This window comes from Leucoraja erinacea, chromosome 8 (assembly GCF_028641065.1).
Source record: "Leucoraja erinacea ecotype New England chromosome 8, Leri_hhj_1, whole genome shotgun sequence".
In the NCBI taxonomy this organism is placed as follows: domain Eukaryota; kingdom Metazoa; phylum Chordata; class Chondrichthyes; order Rajiformes; family Rajidae; genus Leucoraja; species Leucoraja erinaceus.
The window spans coordinates 64,537,425-64,560,331 of record NC_073384.1 but is presented as its reverse complement, the minus strand read 5'-3'; the positions used below and the strand labels follow the sequence as shown (position 1 = coordinate 64,560,331).

Here is a 22,907-nt window from a genome sequence, read left to right as displayed (position 1 = left end):
TCAGGACATTAATAAGCTCTGTCTCTTATGATGTATATGATTACATAGAGGAATGTACAAGGTATAATTCTGCTATTGATGTATTAAGCAGACTCTTTGTTAAGACACCCAATGTAATATTTGCTTGACACCTCCTTGCTACTCGTAAACAAAAACCTGGTGTCACTTGATGAATTTTTACAAAAACTTCAAAGACTTAGAAAAGACTGTGCCTTCAAAGCAGTTCCAGCTGATCAATATTGACAGGAACCTATTCAAGACTCTTTTATCAATGGTTTGGCAGAGACTATTAGAAAACAAAACCTTGGATTTACGGTAAGCTTACAATCAAGCTTACTCATTAGACTTGGCACAGAAAAATTCAGATGCTTATGGCTCATCTAATTCTGAACAAAACTAGTTATAAAACTGTATGTCTTGGTATTTTGCAAAATTTGTGTAGAGATATAATTCTAGGTCAGGATTTTCAGAAACAGCACAGATCACTTCAAATAATGTATGAAGGAACTATGCCTGATCTTTTATTGTTAAAGCCACCAGTATTGTGTGTTTGTTCTGCTGCATCTGTTGAATGTCCTTCATTATTCACTAATTTATCCTCTTACTGCAAGCCAATTGCTACAGAATCAAGACACTTTAGTAAAGATGACAAAAACTTTATCAACACAGAAGTAACTCATCTTTTACGAGAAGGTATCATAAAACCCAGCTCTTCCCCTTGGAGGGCACAAGTTGTCGTGGTTAAGGACCCCTTGGAGAGAAATAGAAAGAGACTCTGCATTGATTACTCTCAAACTCCAGTTCACAGAGCTAGATGCATATCAATTACCTCGTATAGAAGAGATTATCAATACATTAGCTAAATATAAGATATTCTCTACTTTTGACCTAAAAAGTGCTTACTATCAAATTCCTTTGAAAGAATCAGAAAAGAAATACACTGCGTTTGAAGCAAATAGGAAATTATACCACTACTGCAGAGATCCTTTTGGTGTAACTAATGGCGTGGCTGTTTTTCAGAGAGAGATGGACAAACTTGTTGAACAGGAAAACCTTAAAGATACTTTCCCTTATCTTGATAATATAACTATTGCAGGAAAAGACCAAGCTGAACATGATGAAAATGTACAACGGTTTTTAGATGTTGCACATTCAAAAATCTAACATTAAATGAGGCTAAGTCAATAACATCAGTGTCATCAATTAATATTCTTGGTTATTGGGTTGGAAATGATATAATCAAGCCTGATCCAGAAAGACTCCGCCCACTCCAAGAGATACCTGTTCCAACTACATTAAACTCTCTACGAAGGGTTCTTGGGATGTTTGCATATTATGCTAAATGGATACCAAATTTTTCTGACAAAATTCAACCTTTGATTAGAGCAAAATCTTTCCCCCTTGACTCTACAGCAATTGGTGCCTTTACTTCTTTAAAGAAACAATTAGAATCTGCGACATTGCACGCCATCGATGAGGATCTCCCCTTTGTTGTTAAATGTGATGCCTCTGATTTAGCAGTATCAGCAACATTAAATCAAGTAGGATGACCAGTGGCTTTCATGTCTTGTACTCTCCAAGGTAGTGAGTTGTACTACCCACCCGTCGAAAAGGAAGCTACAGCAATTATTGAAGCAGTGAGAAAATTGAGTCATTTCCTTGCTCGCCAGCACTTCACTTTGATAACAGATCAGCGTTCAGTAGCTTTTAGCTAGATAATCAAAAATGAACGAAGATTAACAACAGTAAAATTCACGACTATATTATCTACATATAGTTATTCAATTGAGTACCGCCCTGGTAAGGATAATGTTGCTTCTGATACATTAACTCGAGCATTTTCTGCCTTTGTTCATTCTTCTGCACTCACTGATCTTCACAATGGGCTGTGTCATCCATGTCATCCACTCATATGTTACACTATGTTCATTCCAAAAACTCACCTTTCTCTACAGAAGATGTGAAGATGACGTGTGCTTCATGTAGAATCTGTGCTGAATTAAAACCAAGGTTCTTCCGTCCTGAAGAAGGAAGATTGATCAAAGCTACTCAACCTATGGAACGTTTGAGTATTGACTTCAAAGGTCCTTTACCATCCTCCTCTCAAAATCTTTATATACTTTCAATAGTTGATGAATATTCAAAGTTTCCATTTGCCTTTCCTTGTCCAAATATGTTAGCTGCTACAGTTATCAAATGTTTAGATCAACTATTTTCATTCTGTGGATTTCCAAGTTGCATACATTCTGATAGGGGCACCGCATTCATGTCAAAAGATTTAAAAGACTGCCTTTCTAATAGAGGAATTGCAAGTATTGGACCATATCATCCTATTGGAAATGGTCAGGCTGAGAGGTATAACGGAATCATTTGGAAAACAGTTTCACTGGCTTTAAAGTCCAATGACATACCAGACCAGCAGTGGGAATGTGTTCTACCAGATGCATTACACTCCATCAGATCTCTACTGTCAACTGCTACCAATACTACTCCACACGAGCGGTTCTTTAACTTCAAATGGCGTTCTTCTAGTGGTACTTCTCTGCCATCATGATTGACTAGTCCTGGGCCTGTGTTGCTTCTTCGGTATGTCCGATCAAATAAGAATGAGCCCTTTGTTGATGAACTGACTGATGTCAACTCTTCTTATGCAACTATCAAGTATCAGGATGGACGTCAGTCACTGTCTCACTTCATGACCTTGCACCACGTCCGTCTTCTCCATCAGCTCCATTACTCCTTGATAATATTAATCGAGAACTTCCTTCAACACTCCCATCATCCCCTATGGAAACTTCTATAAGTAATTCTAAAATTGAAAATGTAAATAACAATATGAGTGAAGTTGATGACCACCAGCTATTGAAACACCATTATCTCCTGATGCTCCAGTGCTGCGATGGTCATCAAGTCATACTAAACCTCCTAACTGTCTCAACATAAATAGGAGGGGAGAATTAAGTGTGCGCGCCGCGGAATCAGCAATAATTTCCAGGTGCCTTGAAGATGTGATTTACAGAAATTAGTTGCTTAAAGCTTAAATACAGTTTAAGTAAATTAGAAATTTTCATTTGCCTCACAACAGTGGTTAAATGGCTTTTGGCACTTTGGCCTTTATCAGTCAGAGTATTGAGTATAGAAGTTTGGAGGTCATGTTGCAGTTGTATAAGATGTTGGTGAGACCGCATTTAGAATATTGTGTTCAGTTTTGGGCACCATGTTATAGCAAAGATATTGTCAAGCTTGAAACGGTTCAGAAAAGATTTACGAGGATGTTGCCAGGACTAGATGGTGTGAGCTATAGGGAGAGGTTGTCTCTATTCCATGGCTGGGTCTCTATTCCATGGAGCGCAGGAGGATGAGGGGAGATCTTATAGAACTATACAAAATCATGAGAGGAATAGATCGAGTAGATGCATAGAGTCTTTTGCCCTTGCAGGGTATTCACAGACCAAAGGACATAGGTTCAAGATAAAGGGGAAAAAACTTAATAGGAATCCAAGGGGTAACTTTTTCACACAAAGAGTGGTGGGTGTATGGAACAAGCTGCCAGAGGAGGTAGTTGAGGCTGAGACTATCCCATCGTTTAAGAAACAATTAGACAGGTACATGGATGGGACAGGTTTGGACTGGGGATATGGAACAAGTGCAGGTAAGTGGGACTAGTGTTACATTGCTGGCCGGTGTGGGCAAGTTGGGCCGAAGGGCCTATTTCCACACTGTATCACTCTATGACTTAACAGATTGCTGAATTATTCCTTTAATCTGCTGCTGGAGTTCTGTATGTTTTGGATTATCAATACACATTACATACTTGTTAACAGTTTTAGTAGTTTGACTGTTTCTTAAATTGTTGGTGGTAACTGAAAGGTTAGTGTAAAACTCAGTTGCTTCCAAACACCACTCTTGTCTTCAGTTGTCATGGAGTTAAGCATAGCAGGGAGAAAGCTGCCATTTGGCTCCTTTGGAAGTTCCTGCTGGGGGAAATTGTTATTTACCATAATTAAACATGTGTCTCCAAGAGGAAGTCACCAAGACTTTCAATGAAAAGAGATATAACATCCATTCCCCGTTGCAGAGACAAGCTAACAGTGCTCACAGATTTTTACGGTTTGTAGGCTTTGCCTCAGTGCAGGGTTGCCATTTGTTCTGTGCAGTTCTCCACTTGGCAACATAGACTGTCCACTGACAAAATAAGTCATGTCACTGACTCACTTCCCAAGCAGTAGCTGAGAAAACATATAAGAAAGCCAATCTGTTGCAAGAAATAAAAATAACCGTGTCATTGGCATCCTGAAACAATGACCACAGTCTGCCCTGCTCAAGGGGCATGTTGCAATACCCGACTGTCATGATAGATCAGGTGAGAAACGGAGGAAAAGAAGCACACAATGGAAGAGGTGCTGATTGGGGTGTGTCCACCACCTCACTTCGTCATTTCAATTACTACGTCCTTCGTCTTGCTGACATTGAGGGAGAGGTTGGTATCTTGACAACATGTTACTCAGCTCTCCGTCTCCTTCCTGTACTCTGCCTCATCATCAGAGCAGAAGTTGGCTACACAGTTGTGAGAGTATAGGAGCGTAGCAAGGAGTTGAACACGGAAACTTGTGGGGCACCGATGTCAAGAATTATTATGGAGGATGTTTTGTCACCCATCTTCGCTGATTGGGGTCTATGAGTCAGGAGGTCGATGATCTAGTAGCAGAGGTGGGTGCTGACTCCAGGTACAGGAGTTTGAGGATGAGTTTGGTTGGGATTATGGAGTTGAGGACAATCAATAAATGGGAGTCTGACACAGGTTCCAATGATGAGCATATGGCCAGGGAGATGGTGTCTGCCATGGACCTGTTGAAACAATAAACAAACTGTATAAAATCAAATGGGAGGCTGTTGTCTGAAAAAAGGGTATTGACCCGAAATATCACCTATTCCTGTTCTCCAGAGATGCTGCGGAAAATGGTTTAAAAAAACATTTCATGATTTTTTAAACCTTCATAACTTTTGTAATATTTCACCGATCAAAACACAACTTGGTGGGCTTGGAGCAGAGGAGAATGGTGAGTAAGGTGGCGAAAAAATCCCAGCGATATAGGGTTCCGTTTTGCACAAATTTAAAACCAACACAAATCGGAGAGTACAAAATGAGAGTTTTAATAATAGTATAGATAATGCTCTCCAATAAAAAGAGTTGCGAGATCATTCATTACATGGATTTTATTTTGGTTGATAATAATAAATCCAGAACTTTCTTTTGATTTGAAACAATAAATGCAGTAAACACAGCTCTTCCTGAAGGGCAGCTACAGTCCCAGCTGACCAGCCTTTGTGTCATCTTCCCTGTTCTTCTTATCCACCACTTGAAAACTTTCCTTAAAATGCAGTTAATTTGACCAAGCCTTTCATCGCATTTTTGATACTACCTCTTTGGCTCATTATCCACCGATTTCTGAGTGTTCCTCTGATAAAGACATTATCATGCATTCATGGGAATCAATGATGGGATAAAGTTTTAAAATGTAGTATTTCAATTTGTTAATTGTCCTGGACCATTTCACGGACAGAGCAAATGAATAAATAAAAGACAAATAACCACAATGTGCAAATCACTCAAAGTTTTAAATATTTTTCACCACATCTTGCAAATTCTTAGCAAGCATAGTATACTTTCAGAGCATATCAGTATTCATCCACTTATGACGTTTGCTTCACACTTATCTAAAAGATGCAATATAAGCCGACATCACTGCCACTATTTTTACTTTGACAAGTTATGCACACAATTCAATTTCCATGATCACTTATGATCATTCTAGATTTTAAAAATATACTAGTTGATGTCTGTGCTAAAAAAGGAGAAAGTATCAAGAAAAGGATTTCCATATGAAATGATTAAACAAAAATATCTGATTAGAAAGTAACAATGGAAAAAATAAAAAAGATTACAAGTCTACGCCCTAACAAATTTACAAATTTAAAATGACAGACTAATTTCTGGTTATCCTGTGATCTTGTTCTTTTTTTTTAATACCTGTGAAATAATAAAGACAACTCTCATTCTAATTAGAATCCCAAATTAACTCTGAATTATAAAAATTGAAGAATTGCTGACAGTTAATCATCATAGAAAATATGTAACAAATAATGGCATTTTAATTGTTCCTGTGAAAAAATCAATTTTAGCTTATTCATGATATGTTAGAGCCAATTATTCTGTTAAAAATTCTGTTCCTGACCTAACATTAGGCAACTGAGATTTGTTGATGATAGATTGATTGAAAGCAGAGCCAGCCTTATCTGTATATCTAACCATAAAAGCAACAATTTAGTATATTTAATCAATTATACATTTCATTTTCCTTCATTTCGAATAAGTAAAATCTGTCTTGCTAAAAATGTGGTCCTTTAGTAGTTTCCATTATTACTTTTTTTACAAGGATTCATGCTGAACTATATTAGATCAGTCATTTTGTGTCACTGGTGTTTAGAAGCAATGCTAATCAAACTTTACCATTTACCAGATTATTAAAGAGACAGGCTTTAAGATCCTAAATAATGGAAGTCTCCAGTCTAGTAATTGAAGATTCCATTCTAACTTGTGTGTTTATTGCTCTGAAGCCATTTACCAACTGCTCCTGTGCATTGAATGGTAATCAACAGTGAAGAAAATTTGGGTAGATATTCTCATCTGAGCATCAAAGCAATCCATCCCCAATTTATGAACCATTGACTCAAATATCCTTTTATTTGATATTCAGTCCACCTCCCAGTATTACATTCATTAACAGGACACTATCAGCTCAGGGACAGAAATCTGACCAGAAAACCTGAGGTTTAACAATTTAAACCCATTTAGTGACAGTTTAAGGGCCTATCCCACGAGCATGCGAGTCCATGCGGCAAGAACGACCTAACGTGGTCGCTTGTGCCGTACGGCGTCGCGGGGCCGGTCCCACTTCGATCGCCGGAGCCATATGGAGTTGTGCGGAGCTGGTCCCGACCTCACGCGGGGCTCTGAAAAACTGACCGTGTTCAAAAATTCCGCGTGGCAACGGCCTGCCGGCCCGCAATGTCTCGATGCTGTACACATGTCTTGACGCCATACGTCACGCGCAAATTTCCTGCGGACTTCGCTCAAACTTCACGTCACTCACTCGACCTCCGCGCGGCCCCCGCTTCCAGTTTGGTCGCGCTCGCCGCATGCAGGCGCATGCTGGTGGGACCGGCCCTGTACGGGGATCACTCGACCTCCGCGCGGCCCCCGCTTCCGGTTTGGTCGCGCTTGCCGCATGCAGGTCGCATGCTCGTGGGACAGGCCCTTTAAGAAACATTGAATTGTTGCTCCAAAAATATTCCCACACATGCTTACCACTAAACAATCGCATGCCCTACAAAATGTTTCATTAGATTTGATTGCCATTACAAATTGAGCATTGTGCAACACAGTACTCTGTGCGCACTTACTTCATGTAAGTGCCCTTACTGTTAAGCAAGCCTGAAGCATTACCATTTGTTTGAAGATTACGTTGAGAAAATGAATATTCTATTAACACGTTGACCATCTTTTTATTGCATTTTGCAACCCTGTGTGTTTGGTCAGGTATCTCCTAAAACTTGACAATTATTTCCAGTTCTTATTTATCTTATCTGTATGACACTTAATTAATATCCTTTGTGATTGCTAATTGTATGCTAATCAATGATGCAACTGATTACATCAGCAGGAGTGCCTGATACTACAAGATGCAACAATAAAAAATGACAACAGGGCAGGAGGTTCTCAGTGAATACCGAACTGTGGGTATTGTAGAGTCCAGTAAATTATAGAAAGCCAGAAGATACACGTTCCAATCTAATTACCATGTCCCCACTAAATCGCACAGCCACAGCATAATCAAGGGCATTAAGAATTTATGGAAACACAGTAAAGGATGAAGTCAGATGTAGAGCAGCCAGGAGGAATGGTGGAATAATTTAACGGGGGTAGCAAAGTCCAGGTACGAATAACCTATTCCTGTTACCACATTCTTTACTTCAACTTCACACCATCTAAAGGAGAAAAGTTTCCAGACATTTGTATCTCCACTAAATATTAAATATAATCAACAGCAATGATAAATTCTAAAAGAGAAACTGAAAATTAAATATGTCAAGTTTTGAATGAATGAAAATAAAGACATATTGGCATTCATAAAGCCCATAGATTACCTGTAATTTGAAGTAATGAATTGATCAGAATTAATATAGCACTGAAATCATCCCAGGTGAACAGCTGGATGTTGAGCCAAAGGAGATATCTGACAGTAGACTTCATACTATATCCAAAAGGAGGTGAAGATAAAGTGAATAGATTGAAGATATACAAAAAAAAGGACAGTGTTTCTTAGGAAAATAAACAAGATGGGGTTTTCCATAATAGAAGGTGGATATAAATCACAAAGGGTGGAAATTAAATTGTAATCCAAATGGGATAAGTCAGAACTGGAAGCGATTGCCAAGGAGAGTGATGTTGTTGTGAATGTTAATTTTCAGGGAACGCTGATTAAATGTGGAAGGGAAGCAAAAAAAACAATTAAAAAATGGTCAGACCATCTATTTTCATTTTCTCAACTTAACCTTCAAACAGATAACAATATTACAGAGAGCTTGTTTATTGAAAACCTGAAAAGAACAACAGACCTAAAGTTAAGACCGATCTGCCATAGTCTAATAAACCGATACAATCTTTAGTATTTATTCTGCCAGCTCCCCATTATACTTTTTTTTCCTCTCCCTACATTTTTAATAGTATTTCCCCAAAATGCATGTGGTACTACAAAGGGAATCATGCAGTAATTATAACTATACCAGAAGTTCTCAGAGGTTTGAGATATAATTGAAGTTTTCAAGCCCAGGAGCTCAGCTATATAGTTTGCACTGAAAGAAAATAATTTTGACATGTTTCATGCTGCTGTTTAAATCCTAAAACTTCTGTCTCAGCACTCCAACGCGTACATGAATTTAACCATCTGGCTATTGTTTCTGGCACGCCAGATTTTTTTGACAACATTGACCTGCTCTCATTTAAACACTGGATGCACATGGATTTAAACAAAGTAAAAAGATTTTAGGAAAGGTTTATGACGTGTTGCATTTGAGAGATTTGCTTAATTTTCTTTCCCTGAGTTTCCCTTGGGTCTACTATTGATAATATTCAGAGCTAATCCTGTCAAATACCATCTACTCAAGTTCTAATTTGATTTGTTAACTGGAACTCACACTTGCCCAGTATCCAGAAGATTTGTTTATCCAGACTGCAGGCTCCAGCTGTGGCACTTTTCCAAAATTACATAACTCTTGCTTTGTGTGCATTACTCAAGGAAACTAAAAATAATTTCCAAATAAACAAGAAATGTGTAATTAAGGCACAATTTTGAAGAATACAATCCATTTTTCATCCTGGGTCTAACGTGTATGTAAAGTGAATTCATATTGAGGATGCACAGTTATTTTTAAATTACAAATTAACTTTAAATCACATAACGGTGTCCCAATACAAAATGCAGCAAAACTTGGTGACTCGCTCAACCATGATGCTGATTTTATATTTTATCTTGAAGATCTTTTTATGCCAGATGCTTCACCGTTGAGAACAATAGAATTCAAGAACCAATTTGTTCTTTGCACCATGTACTCTGAAGCTGTTGGGTACAGTGCAACATTTTGATTGTTACAGACGTGATTTGGATTTTTTTTCTTTGTGAGTAATAAAAGAAACAAGAAAAGGAGAGTAAATAAAAATAGAGAAAAAATAGACATATTGTCGGGATTATCTCTGAATATCATCAATTGCAGACATTGGAAAAAACCTTGTGAAAGAAATGCATTATTTTGCAAAGAGATTAATATGATAATTGGGTATTTTCCAACTTTTCAGAGTACACTGAGTGTTTTGACACAATATGGAAAGTGCAAGAAGATGCATTACAAGACAATTCACCAAACCTCTCTCAACCATTGTGTTCAATTAAGCAGAAATCAATGTGATCACTGAGAACACAAGCTGATACTTGGATTAACTTCATTCTTCTTACCAAAAGAAGATTTCAGAAAGAAATGCAGTATCTTCTATGAACTTCAATCTTACTTAATTGAGCTGCTGGCTCAGTACCAGGTATCAGAAGATAAATCTGAACCAAGCCCAGAATGTTTTCCTTTGGCCCAATGATATTGTATGAAATGTAAATTTATTTTCTTTCATATACACTTGTGGTCTCAAAAATGACCATTTATTTCCTTCTGGCAACTTTATTCATTCTGCAGCACAAGCTGCTTCATCTGTAGTACAGAGGGGCATTCATCACACCCAAACCAGCACACATCAGGGCTGATTTTGAACTTCTCACCTGGCCTTAAAGCTGGCACTGCAGATCAAGCAACTTCTCTCATATTTAGCATATCCAGTGTAATGCCTAATTGACCCCATCTTATCAGGCTAAAGGTAAAGATTGACCTGTTCTCACCAAATTATTGCTCTCTTCATTTGTTCACATTACCTCAAGCAAGTTTGAAAACATGAAGTGTGTGGAAAGGAACTGCAGATAGACACAAAAAGCTGGTGTAACTCAGCAGGACAGGCGGCATTTCGGGTCGAGACCCTTCTTCAGACTGGTTAGGGATAAAACAAGAGATACAGACGTGGAGAGATAAAGAACTATGAATGAAAGATGTGCAAAAAAGTAACGCTGATAAAAGAAACAGGCCATTGTTAGCTGTTTTTAAGGTGAAAATGAGAAGCTAGTGTGACTTGGGTGGGGAAGGGTTAGAGAGAGGGTATGCCGGGGCTACCTGGTGAGAGAAATCAATATTCCTACCACTGGGCTGTAAGCTGCCCAAGCAACATATGAGATGCTGTTCCTCCGACTTGTGTTTAGCCTCACTCTGACAATGGAAGAGACCGAGGACAGAAAGGTCTGTGTAGGAATGGGAAGGAGAATTAAAGTGTCCAGCAACCGGGAAATCAGGTAGGTTCCGCAAAGGTGTTTCGTGAAACGATCACCCTGTCTGTGTTTGGTCTCGCCGATGTATAAGAGTCCACATCTTGAACAACAGATTCATTAGATGAGGTTGGAGGAGGTGCAAGTGAACCTCTGTCTAACCTGAAAGGACTGTCGGGGTCCCTGGACAGTCGAGGGAGGAGATATAGCGAGGAGCAAGGTATAGGAGGTGTTGCATCTTCTGCAGTTGTTGGGGAAGGTACCTGGGGAGGGGGTGGTTTGGGTGGGAAGGGATGAGTTAACCATGGAGCTGAGGAGGAAACGGTCTCTGCGGAAGGTGGAAAAGGGTGGAGATGGGAAAATGTGGCTAGTGGTGGGATCCCATTGGAGGTGACGGAAATATCGGGGGATTATGCGTTGTATGCGACAGCTGATGGGGTGGAAGGTAAGGACTAGGGGGACCCTGTTTCTGTTGCAACTAGAGGGAGTGGGAACAAGGGCGGAGCTGCGGGGTACCAAGGAAACATGAGTAAGGGCCTCATCTATAGTGGGAGAGGGGAACCCTAATGAGTGAGGAAATCTCAGATGTTCTAGTATGGAACACTTCATCTTGGGCACAGATGTGGCATAGACGAAGGAATTGGGAGTAGGGGATGAAGTCTTTGCAGGAAGCAGGGTGGGAAGAAGTGTAGTCGAGATAGTTGTGGGAGTCGGAGGGTTTGTAATAGACGTCAGTCAATAGTCCATTTCCTGTGATGGAGACTGAGATTAAGAAAGGGGATGGGAGGTATCGGAGACAGTCCAAGTCAATTTGGGTGCAGGATGAAAATTGGTGGTGAAGTTGATGAAGTCTATGAGTTCTGCATGGGGGCAGGAACTTCAGTTGCTGGTTTATACTGAAGATAGACTCAAAGTGCCTGAGTAACTCAGCGGGTCAGGCAGCATCCCTGCAGAAAAAGGATAAGTGATGTTTCGGGTTGGGTTCAGTCTGATGAAGGATCCCGATTCGAAACGTCACCCATCCATTCTCTCCCGAGATGCTGCCTGACCTGCTGAGTTACTCCTGCACTTTCTGTTTAAAAACTTGAAGGTTTGTTTCAGTCGGTACTAAAGAAATGATTCCCAGAAGAGTTAGTTTAATACACTGTATATCAGTTCATTCCTTGGCCGGAAGAGTAACTAATTGACTGTTTCGGAAGAAGCTTTTCAAAGGGTGGCACTTGTGGTAGGGCGGCACAATGTGGCACAGTAGAGTTGTTGCCTTACATCGCCAGAGGCCCAGGTTCTATTCTGACTACGGATGCTGTCTGTACGGAATTTGTATATTCTCCCTGTGACCGTGTGGGTTTTCTCCAGGTGCTGCTGTTTCCACCCTCGCGCCAAAGACGTGCAGGTTTGTAGGTTAATTGGCTTTGGTAAATTGTAAATTGTTCCTAATGTGTAGGATAGTGCTAGTGCATCGGGTTTACTGGTCGGCGCAGACTCGGTGGGCCTAGGTCCTATTTCCGCACTGTACCTTGAAAGTCTAACGTAAAAGCTAAATAAAGAACCAATATGAAATACATTGTCCACTTCCAGCTTAGTCAAACTACAATTTAACTGCAATTGGTTAAAGTACAGAAATGTAGAATCTATCGTTAAGATGACATCCTCAACTTGCGCAAGATACAGGCCATTTGGTCCTCCACCATTCAGTAAGATCTTGTCTCTAAGTCCTTGTCCTTTGCCTCCTTTAATATTTAAATATCTCTAACTCGCAATTTTCTTGGATAACTGAGGAGTCATTTATAATTTTTGAACTTTCATGACTTCAATTACTTCTTCAGGAGATTACTAATGTATGCCTCAAACAGGAACCATGTCAAGAAAATCACATTCCATTTGTTATATACAAGAAATAAGCTCAATGTTCCAAACGGAATTTCCTCATTTTCTATTCTTTATGTCTATACCTTATGATCCTATGTTTATAATCATTGTCGCATAACTGCACCATGTGCTGAACATACTGTAAATCTGCACTGAGCAAATATTACTTTAAAGTCTTTCACCTACACTCAATACAGCTATTAAATGTGGCTCAAAAGTAACCATGACTAAGTGATTTACTGAAACATCAGTCACCAAGTAACTTTTGGCAGGACAACCAGAATCAAACAGTGTGATTCAGTTAGTGGTTTCATTTTTCAGTAACTCATCAAGCTCAAATAATTCGCTCCTTGTGTAAATTAATGGCTGAAATTCCCAAAGCAACGAAGATTGTTGGCACATGCTACATAAATGGTATGGCCCAGAGACAGCCCAAAACGTTGACTCCAGTGTTTTTGAACAATCTTCTCAGTGGGAAATGCTACTACAAGTTCAAATAATTAGCAAGCTCAATGAGGAACTAAAACGCTAGACATTGGATCTTACATAATTTAACATTTTTGCTTTATTCCCTGCTAAAAAGGAGAAAAGCTCAGTTCAATCTATTCAATGCCTCCAATATTATTTCAACTATCAGCAGGCTGTAGAGATGGCGAGATAAGATGTAAATGGTGAAATAAAACTCTGGATGAAGAAGCATTTTCACTGCACAAACTTGCAGCATCCAAATTCAATCTGGGGTATAGTATAGGTAAGAAGAAATGCATCTGAAAAGGATGTGAACTGTCCAGGCAGCACATTACAGAAATCTCCTGAGTGAACAAAAGGGTGGCACTCCAAATACTAAATATAATGCACAATGCACTGGTATCTGGCAATGACTGAAGAACTTAAAGAAAACTGCCAAGAGCAAAGAAAAAGTTTGCAACATGCTAATATATTTCCTGTTGGAACCACTCACTCCTGCCAAATCTAAATACAGTCTTACAACTGGCATCAACTACTTTCTCATAACTTAGGGGTTAACACTTCATAATGTAATGGAAACGCTTTGCCTTTTCCAGAAGTTAAGTGAGTGTAAAAATGGGCTTCTTTTGTCAAACGGAGGATAGCAAATTGAACGATACCAAACTGACAACCAATTACCATGCAATTGTACGTCTTATCCCATTTTTCAATTGAAAATAGAATGGTCCGTAATACAGGCTACTGATTTGCAATCACTGGATTTGCTCAATTTTACTCTGGAAGTTTTAATAAGCAGAATGATTTAAAGTTTAAAGTTGGCTTAAAGGCTCAATCCGAACTGGGCTTTCTTTCTCAAGTCTCTGGCTTGTACAAAAGTATCAATGATATTTCATCAGTCTGAACAGATAATGTTGCTCTGTGTTACCTGTGTCATGTGTAGACAAACTTCCCTCACTTGAATTCTATAGAAATCCTCTCCATATTGCAGCTCTGAACCAAGAAGACTTCACAGTATCAGTTTCAAATATCCCAGTACAAATTACTGGTGGATGGTGATACGAAAAAAGTAAAGTTAGAAACACGTACTGCCTATTTGCAACAAGATTGAACATAACCACCTTCCCTTTATATTTACTGAAATGACCATTGCCAGATCCCCCACCATGAACATCCTGAACTGAAATTCAACAGGACTACAACGGCAACAAGAGTCAGAAGCCATATAGTCTGTGAAGAGTAACTCACTTACCGAATACCTCAATAGCCTTCCCATTAACTACAAAGCACAAGCACGAGTGCAGTAGACTACTCTACATTTGCCTGAACGAGTGCAGCTCATTCACTACTTAAAGAGCTCAATACATCCAGGACAAAGCAACCCACTTGATTGATTACCCATACATCTCCCTAAATTTTCATCCCCTCTCCAACATGCGCACATTGAAGTGGTGTGTACCATCCACAAAATGCACTGCTCATCTAGATTAGACTCACTTAGACTACTACAACTGCACTTCCCAAAACAGAATATATATCGCCAAGAAGGACAATGGCAGCAGTCACAGGGGATCATCAGCACCTGAAGGTTGTCCTCCGAATCACATAATGACTTGGAAATATATCACTGTCCTTTCTTTATTGCTTGGCCCAAATCAGGGAATTTACTATGATAGCATCATGGAAGTACCCACAACAAATGGAATGCAGTGGTTTAGGGGATACCCCACTACCTCAACAGGAGGTAGAGTTGGGTGATAATGCTGGCCATTCCAGTTGCACCCACATCCTGAAAATGATTGAATAACATAAACTTTAAAACAGTACTTGAAGATAAAGTGGACAAAGAGCAAAATAAAGCTTGTTGAGCAGTGGGCGTAAGTAAGGAAGTGTGCCTTGAGGGATCAGGAATTTTGGACACACTCCAGAACCTCTTAGAGTTTTCAGTACAGAGCACAATAAAGAACAATGTTCATTTGGTAATTAAGCAGGATATGAACCATCCTAAATTGAGTGACATTTTTTCTTCCCCTCATCTCCTGTTACTTCTGTTCTTGCACAACAGCCACAACTCACAAGAACTGTTTGTATTGTAAGGGAATCTGCTGAAACAGTTTGCATACTTTTAGTCATGTACTTGGGATTGACTAGAGAATAAAAATAGTAGTTGTACTTTGGAAGCCTTCCGCTCCATAGCCCAATACTCATGGAAGGCTTATTAATTGAAGATAATTAGGGGCTAAGTGTCTGAAGTATGCAAAAGAGCCGAAAGGAGGCTGTAAAAGTAAACGCATTAATCAAGTAACATCAAATTAGTGTCAGTCATAAAGATTCAGCAGGAAATGTGTACTCAAGCATAGCAGTAGCTCAGGAGCTGGCACTGAAGCTTTGGAGGAATCCTACTTATTGCTGAAACCAAAGTCAAAAGTGTGTCTGATTGTAACAAAGGCAAAGGATATGATTTTGGCACTAAACGTTTGTGCAACAGCTTATTCCATTCCTTCTCTCCAGAGATGCTGCCTGACCCGCTGAGTTACTCCAGCATTTTGTGTCTATCTTTGGTTTAAACCCAGCATCTGCAGTTCCTTCCTAAAGATTGCTCCAGCCCTTCTGTGGGCAATGCATGTTCTGGGCCTCCCATATGACAGCCATGCAGTCAGACATGTCTCAGGATAAATCACTATTAGGATTTTTGTGAAGCACTACTTTCAAAATGATTTAGCTGCACCTCCTTATGAAGATTGTCTCAGGTGACCTTCCTAGTAATGAAATGTGATATGTTGCTGCTATCATGTGCTGTGGTCTAAAAGGGGGAAAAGGTCTCTGGAAATTTTGAAGCTTTTCCATTGCGTGGTCCAATCTGTGGCTTCACAAGGGGACCTAAATTGTATATTATTCCACCAACTGGAGAAATGCACCTTCAATTCCTCCTATAGATGTGACCATCTCTATAGTGTCCTCTTCTTCCCTCTTGATCCTGCTTTTCTGCTTTGCTACCGCCCTCCAATTCCAAAGGCAGCTGACTATATTCAACAGTGCAACCTGAAACTGTGCAATGCCAGCAAAACTTTGTTTTCAAAAGGCAAAATTTAATTTTGACAGGCAGAATGCAAATGCACGATAGTTCAAAGTAACAGCCTAGCAGGTAGCTGAAAATATTAATTGAACCCTATAAAAGAGTGCAAAAGCATTATTCCACCATAAAAGTGGCACAGGTTACTGGGTGAGTTCATTATGAGGCAGCTCATAAGGTAGGTAGTTCAAAACCTTGAATCGTCAGGCCCTCAGCCTCGATTTTAAGGTTTTCCTTTAAAAGCAAAGGACTAGGCTGTACTAATTGTTCAGCCTAGTAAATCATTAGCCAATCGATTGCACAAGGTTTATTAGTTTGTGGCCTGAATGGTAAACTGATTTCGCAACCTCTCGCAGCCCCAGGGTTTTATAAAGCAAACAATTAAAGGTATGATTTTTACATTAAATGGGGCATTGTATAAAACAGTTGCAAAGAAAAACATTTCTTCACAATATTCAACACCTAGGACTTAATTTGGTGCCTAGGTTTCTAGGCCAATGTGCCTTTGGAAGCTGAAATGACGATGAAAACATCCGGAATTCAAAAAGTAAGTAAACCCCAGAAACAGTTCTGTTTGATCATCCACAACTGAAGTACGTGTATTTTTTTCCATTTGAAACAGATATCGATGAATGTGCATTAGGAAACTATAACTGTGGTCCTGAACTAATCTGTATAAACACAAGAGGCTCATACAGCTGCCGATGCAGGCAGGGTTATCACAAACGTGGAGAACAATGTTTGGGTACGTACATTAAAATTACTTAGAAATGAATGTTGTCTTTGCTCTGTGTTGTTAAACGCTGAAATAAAGTTTCCAGTGATAATATTTCTGACATATGGAGAATCATCAGCAACCATTGGAAAGGTGTGTCAGTTCATGTTTAAATCAAGAAACTGCAGACCTCAAAAATGTAATAGAAACTTTTTTTTTTAATATAAAGGTTTAAAAAAATTCATTAAAACATAATAATACATTGAAATACTTGTGTATACTTTACCTGCTTAAAAACATATATCACATATATTAAGAACTAACGTGGTATAACGTTAGTACCTCCACCAATGTAAAGCACTTTGGTCAACGAGAGTTGTTTTTTAAATGTGCTATAGAAATAATAGTGATGACTTGATCAATGGCAACAGAAATGCAAATGTCATCTGCTGGGGAGACCAGATCTGCATATATTGCATATAGCGGACAGACCTCGGCTCACATGGCCTCCCCGGCCTCTGGCAGCGCCAGCTGCCCACGCAGTCCGGTTGATGCAGCTGTTGTTGCGGCTCACGTTGTAGTCCCTGGGGACAGCGCTTTCTTCAGGTTGCTGCCACCGACATGACACACTTAGTTACCGTGGGGCTCCCTCCCCTAACAACAGCTGCTGCTTCTTTCTGTTGGCTGTTGCTTTGTCTGCTGCCTTCTTCACTGCCACCTCCTCCTCCTGTCCATTTTGTCTGTTATACCGTTGCTTCCACCTCCTTCTCCCCAGAAGTTGCCGACATCTTCCAAGGTGTAGTATCTCAGCGATTGAGTGAGAAGGCGGGGGAGATTACAGTGAAGGAGGGGGATGTGACAGTGAAAGGGGGGGGAGAGAGAAGAGGCCCACAAGGTGTACCAGCAAGCCTTTCTTCACTGACTGCCTATACCATCCGGTTGACTCGACTGTTATTGTGGCTCACGTTGTGGCCCCTGACAGGACATGCTCAGGCACACTGGGTCTCCCTCCCCTCTCACCAGCTGCCGCTTCTTCCTGTCGGCCATCGCTTTGTCTGCTCTGCTCCACTGCTGTCTTCTCCTCCTTCTCGCGTCACTTTCTCCACAGCAGCAGCTGGTGAGAGGGAGAGGGAGCCCCACTGTGACCGAGCACATCCTAGCAGTGGCTTGAAGAAAGTTCTGCCGGCCAGGGGCAACAACATTTGCCACAACCACAAACGTGTCAACCAGACTGTGCAGCAGCTGAAGAAAGGCTCGCTGGTGCAGACCAGCAGCATCAGCACCAGCACCTAGTTTTAAGGTGAAACAACACAAAGTGCTGAAATCTCAGAAGACTGAATCAGTCTGAAGAAAGGTCCAACCCGAAACATCACCTGTCCATGTTTGCCAGAGTTGCTGCCTGACCGGCTGAGTTATTCCAACACTTTGCGTGTTCTTTTGTGTATTAACCAGCATCTGCCGTTCTGATTATAATGATAATCCCTTGCGTGTTACCGGTTATAGCGGAAATCAGCAATAACGGACACCACTCCCCTGTATCTACTGTACTTTCATTCCTCTATTATGTAGAAAGTGGCAGTCACCAAGATTAATATACAGTATCAATGAACATGAATTTATCATTTAATACTGATAGAATCACTGATTTCTACACACTATTTATTGCCCTTTAAATTGTTTCCAAGCTAGTTGTATTTATTATTACATCATCTGGACAATCTGCCTCAGTGGAAATGAACACCATTCCACTCATTGGCTCAAATCAAAAGAATTGCATTCTACATATTCCATATTTCAGGTAAAAAAACAAAAGTTGCCAGTAAAACATAGTAAAGCTATAAAAGCAAAGTACAATTTCCATCCAGGAACACAGGCTTCCAAGTACTAAATCATCCCTTTTTTTGAACTACGTTGAATTCATAGAATAGTAGTTGGCAATGAGTGATCATAAAGTTCAGTTCTGGTTATGTGTAAAAAAACACCAGAGTAGGAGCATTTTATAAAAATAACTGAGACCTTGGTGCAGTGAGGCTTTGAAATATGATCTCATGACTATATTCCGTTAGCTGTTGCTCAAGTTGGCTGCAATATTATGAAACTGGGAGGGGACAGGGGCTACAAGGGCAGTTTTACAAAGGGTTTTCCTCGGCTATTGCCAAATTTAACAGTGGGATTTTTTTGAAATCTGTTTCCCAGCCACTGTCTACCTGATGGAGAGATTGGCTGAATGCCAGGCATTAGCAATGGACAAGGAGGGGAGGAGGAGAAAACAAGGGAGAAAGAGACGGAAATCAAGTGATTCAAGTGGGGGTGCTTGGGGCAGATCAGGATAAAGAAAATATTGAAGAGTGGCAATAGATGTTGGGAGAGGAGGAAGCATCGATGAAATGTCAGGGAGAGATCAGAGCACAGGGAACACATGTGGGAGTAGATAGCGGACTGTAGGAGATATTGGAAAGGGTGGAGGTTCTGATCACTGGAGATGTGTTCTCAGTTGGATAGAGCATCATAATGTAATTCCCCTGGCCCATAGCAGTGTTAGAAAAGCAGCTCCAACTAAAGGCCTGAACTGCTTCCCAACGATTCCAAAAACATTGGGGAGGGTGGTTGGAAGGAGATGAAACACAAAACCGCTTTTGGACCTGGCCAACTACTCCTCCATAATTCCTTCCTGCAACTGCCACAAATCTCCAAGCCCGTACTGCCAGGAGTCTCTCTGTCACTGCCACCAACATCACTTCCAAAGTTCGTTTCGCAACTTGAGCCTCAGGCGCCACTAAAGATTGTTGCTGTCGGCCATGATGAAATGGCTCTTGCCACTCTAGCATGCCTTAACAAGACCAAATTAATGCCCAGGCCTATGAGCTCTTGACTGCTCTGGATTATATGCCTCTTATCTTACATTACTATTTTTTTTAATGTGTTAATATTTGGAATATTAACGTTTGTTTATTGTCTTTCAATAAATGCGCTTGTGAAGGTAGTGGGAAGTCATCAATTTTATTGTCTCATGCACAAGTACTGTGATGTACAGGCACAATAAAAAAATCACCTCCATGAACCAATTTGTTCCTGCTAATGAAGCAACTCCCATAAAATGATGGGTAGGTTCCATTCCAAAGGAAATACAATTTTTATTTTGTGCGGACGGACTGTGATTTTGAGGGATGCGGATGGTGAACCAAGCTGCCCTTGTCCTTTTTTCAATGATGGAAGTCAGGTTCTGTTAGGAACATCCAGGTGAGTAAACATAGTAGCATTTTGTACATGGTACTCAGTGCCACCATAATGTACCAGTCATAGAGGGAGTGACAGTTAGGGTAATGGATTAAGCACCAAGGTTCAACCAGCTAACAAAGCGAGCCATTCTGTTGCATTAAATCATACTATATAAGATAACATGCATTGCAACAACAAAAGCAGGACACCAGCCTTTTCTCAAGCAAGTTAAGTCTGGGCAATATTGTTGACCTTGCACATCCAGAGAATAGATATTTTAAAATGAAATGATGAATGTTGACATAAAATCTCAATATCACTTGTTCAACCTAGAGCCCTGGTCACATTGTAACCATAGTATCAAATTAGCCATGGCATGGCTCCTGTCGGCTGACTAACCAAGTATTCTAACCCGACTACAGCTGTATTGGTTAAGCACTACTATGGTCTGAGATGAAATAGGAAATAACAAAATCAAAATTGATACTAGTGTACAGTAGATTAGCAGGCAACTTACAAAAAAAGACCGAATGAACCAAAGTGTCACCAATAAAATATGACATGAAACAGAATAAAACAACCTTGCTGTGATAAGATTACATCATGGGGCCATGGCCCTTGGCACTAATTGTTTTAAGTGTCTGGCAATGATTTTCTTAAACTTGAGTAGTTGGGTAATTTATTTTTCAATGATTATGCAGACATTGATGAATGTAACGTAGCCACCTACTGCCATCATGGATGTGTCAACACACCTGGTTCTTATTACTGTCAGTGCAACGCTGGTTTTCAGTTGGCAAGCAACAATCGCACATGCAGAGGTAAGCATCTGCTGTTACTCATCATGTAGATACATTCCATTAAAGCTTCAATTCACCACCACCAATAATTTCAGAACAACGAAACTTTTCCTTATCAGGTGTCCAAAGAGTATACAAAAATAAACCTTAATTATAAAGGTATAAAGAATATTGAATTTTAATTCTCCAAAAGTTACTCCACCATTTCAGCCCTATTAAAGTACAAACCTTGCTGTACCTTTTTGATACAGGACCCAACATGGAGTTAGTTTAAGCCTCATCCTTTTAAGTCGAATTCAACAACTCATGTGGTTGGGAATCTTTTGCTCTCTATCGTGACATCATTAAACCTGGCAGCTGCTGCACAACTCCTTGTGTCATTCTCTATGAGACTTGTTTTCAGCTGCTATTTTATAGTGTGAGCAATACCCTAATGCAAAAGTTTCCTACACACGCCTGCCAAGCTGGCATTAAGCCACTGTTCATAGTAATTCTTGGTGTTCCAATAATTCCACAAAAAATCCTCTTGCAGCCTTGTAAAATAACCTGCATTTTATGATATAATAAACATTGTATTAAAGAACCTTTTAGTTACTGTATCTCCCGATGGTTTAGTGAGTAAACACACATCTGCTATGACACTGAACCATAACATTTGGTGTGTACTGCAGTTAATCCTTGTTCCAGTATGTGTCAATATGATGCTTTCAGTTTATGTCAGTACCCTCTGGATTACAGTGGAATTAACTTGACTGACTCCAATGCGCTCGAGCAAGTACCATCCGAAAACCGATCATGGTCTATCAGTTTTACTCACAAGGTGAAATAGCCTATCAGGAATCAATAGCCCAGAATTTCACTTGAGTTATTTCTGAGTAGTTATCATTACCTTCATTGGAAGTGTGACAGAAACTCCTTACATACCCATTAACATGTTTTTGTTAAAATTCCTGCAAACTTATGATGATGTACAGATAACAGTCCAAGTAAGTACTTGATCATTGTCCAGAATCATACGAAAGGCTTATCATATGGAGAAGTATCATAGAGCTTCTGACACTCATGAAACTGTACTTGACCATAGAATAGTTGGGAGACCAGATTAAAACATAGGTAACAAAAGTAATTATTTACCTGTTCAAGCGAGATCCTGTCCGTCTCGACAGTTTGGCAATTCTGTTTGTAAACAAAATGTTGTACTCAATTACTGACAGTTGTCAGTCATTATTACCATTATTAATGCAATAGGTGCATTAGTTAGAGACCTATAAAAAAACCTTCGTACACTGTAAATCTACTATGACCAAGAATTAAATATGACTCAACATTTCGCATAGAACAATGTAGGATTTGAAGATTGGTACAATACCTTTTGAACTGGGTAAGATTAATCAGAACATCCCCTTCTGAACTTATGCTGTTACAATTACTTTGTTTGGCATATCTAACCTTAAGCAGTTCTTATAAAGAAAACAATTCCAGTGATCTAATGATAATCTGAAGAATAATCAAAGCATTTTTTTTCAAACAGAGGGTGGTTAAAATTTGGAATGCACTGTCTATACATGTACTCTCACATTTAAGAAATATCTAGGTGAAGTGCCAAGGCATAGACGGCTATGGTCCAGTGCTGGGAAATGGGATTAGTATAGATAGGTACTTGAAGCTGTCTTGGACACACAATGAGCCCAAGGACCTGTTTGTGTTCAATATGATTCTATGTCCCTAATTCCATAAAATGATTGCAACTTTAGATCTAAGAACTTCTCTGGAAGTATCTGACCATAACA

General features: G+C 39.8%; 1 protein-coding gene across 1 annotated transcript in view; it reads left to right on the top strand.

Annotated features, from left to right (window-relative positions):
• LOC129699788 (EGF-containing fibulin-like extracellular matrix protein 1) overlaps positions 1-22,907 on the top strand; it is an 86,586-nt gene that overhangs the window by 46,163 nt on the left and 17,516 nt on the right. The window contains exons 5-6 of the mRNA XM_055639876.1: positions 17,006-17,128; positions 21,019-21,138. Coding sequence (XP_055495851.1) covers positions 17,006-17,128; positions 21,019-21,138 — 243 coding nt within the window. The remainder of the gene's footprint in view (positions 1-17,005; positions 17,129-21,018; positions 21,139-22,907) is intronic.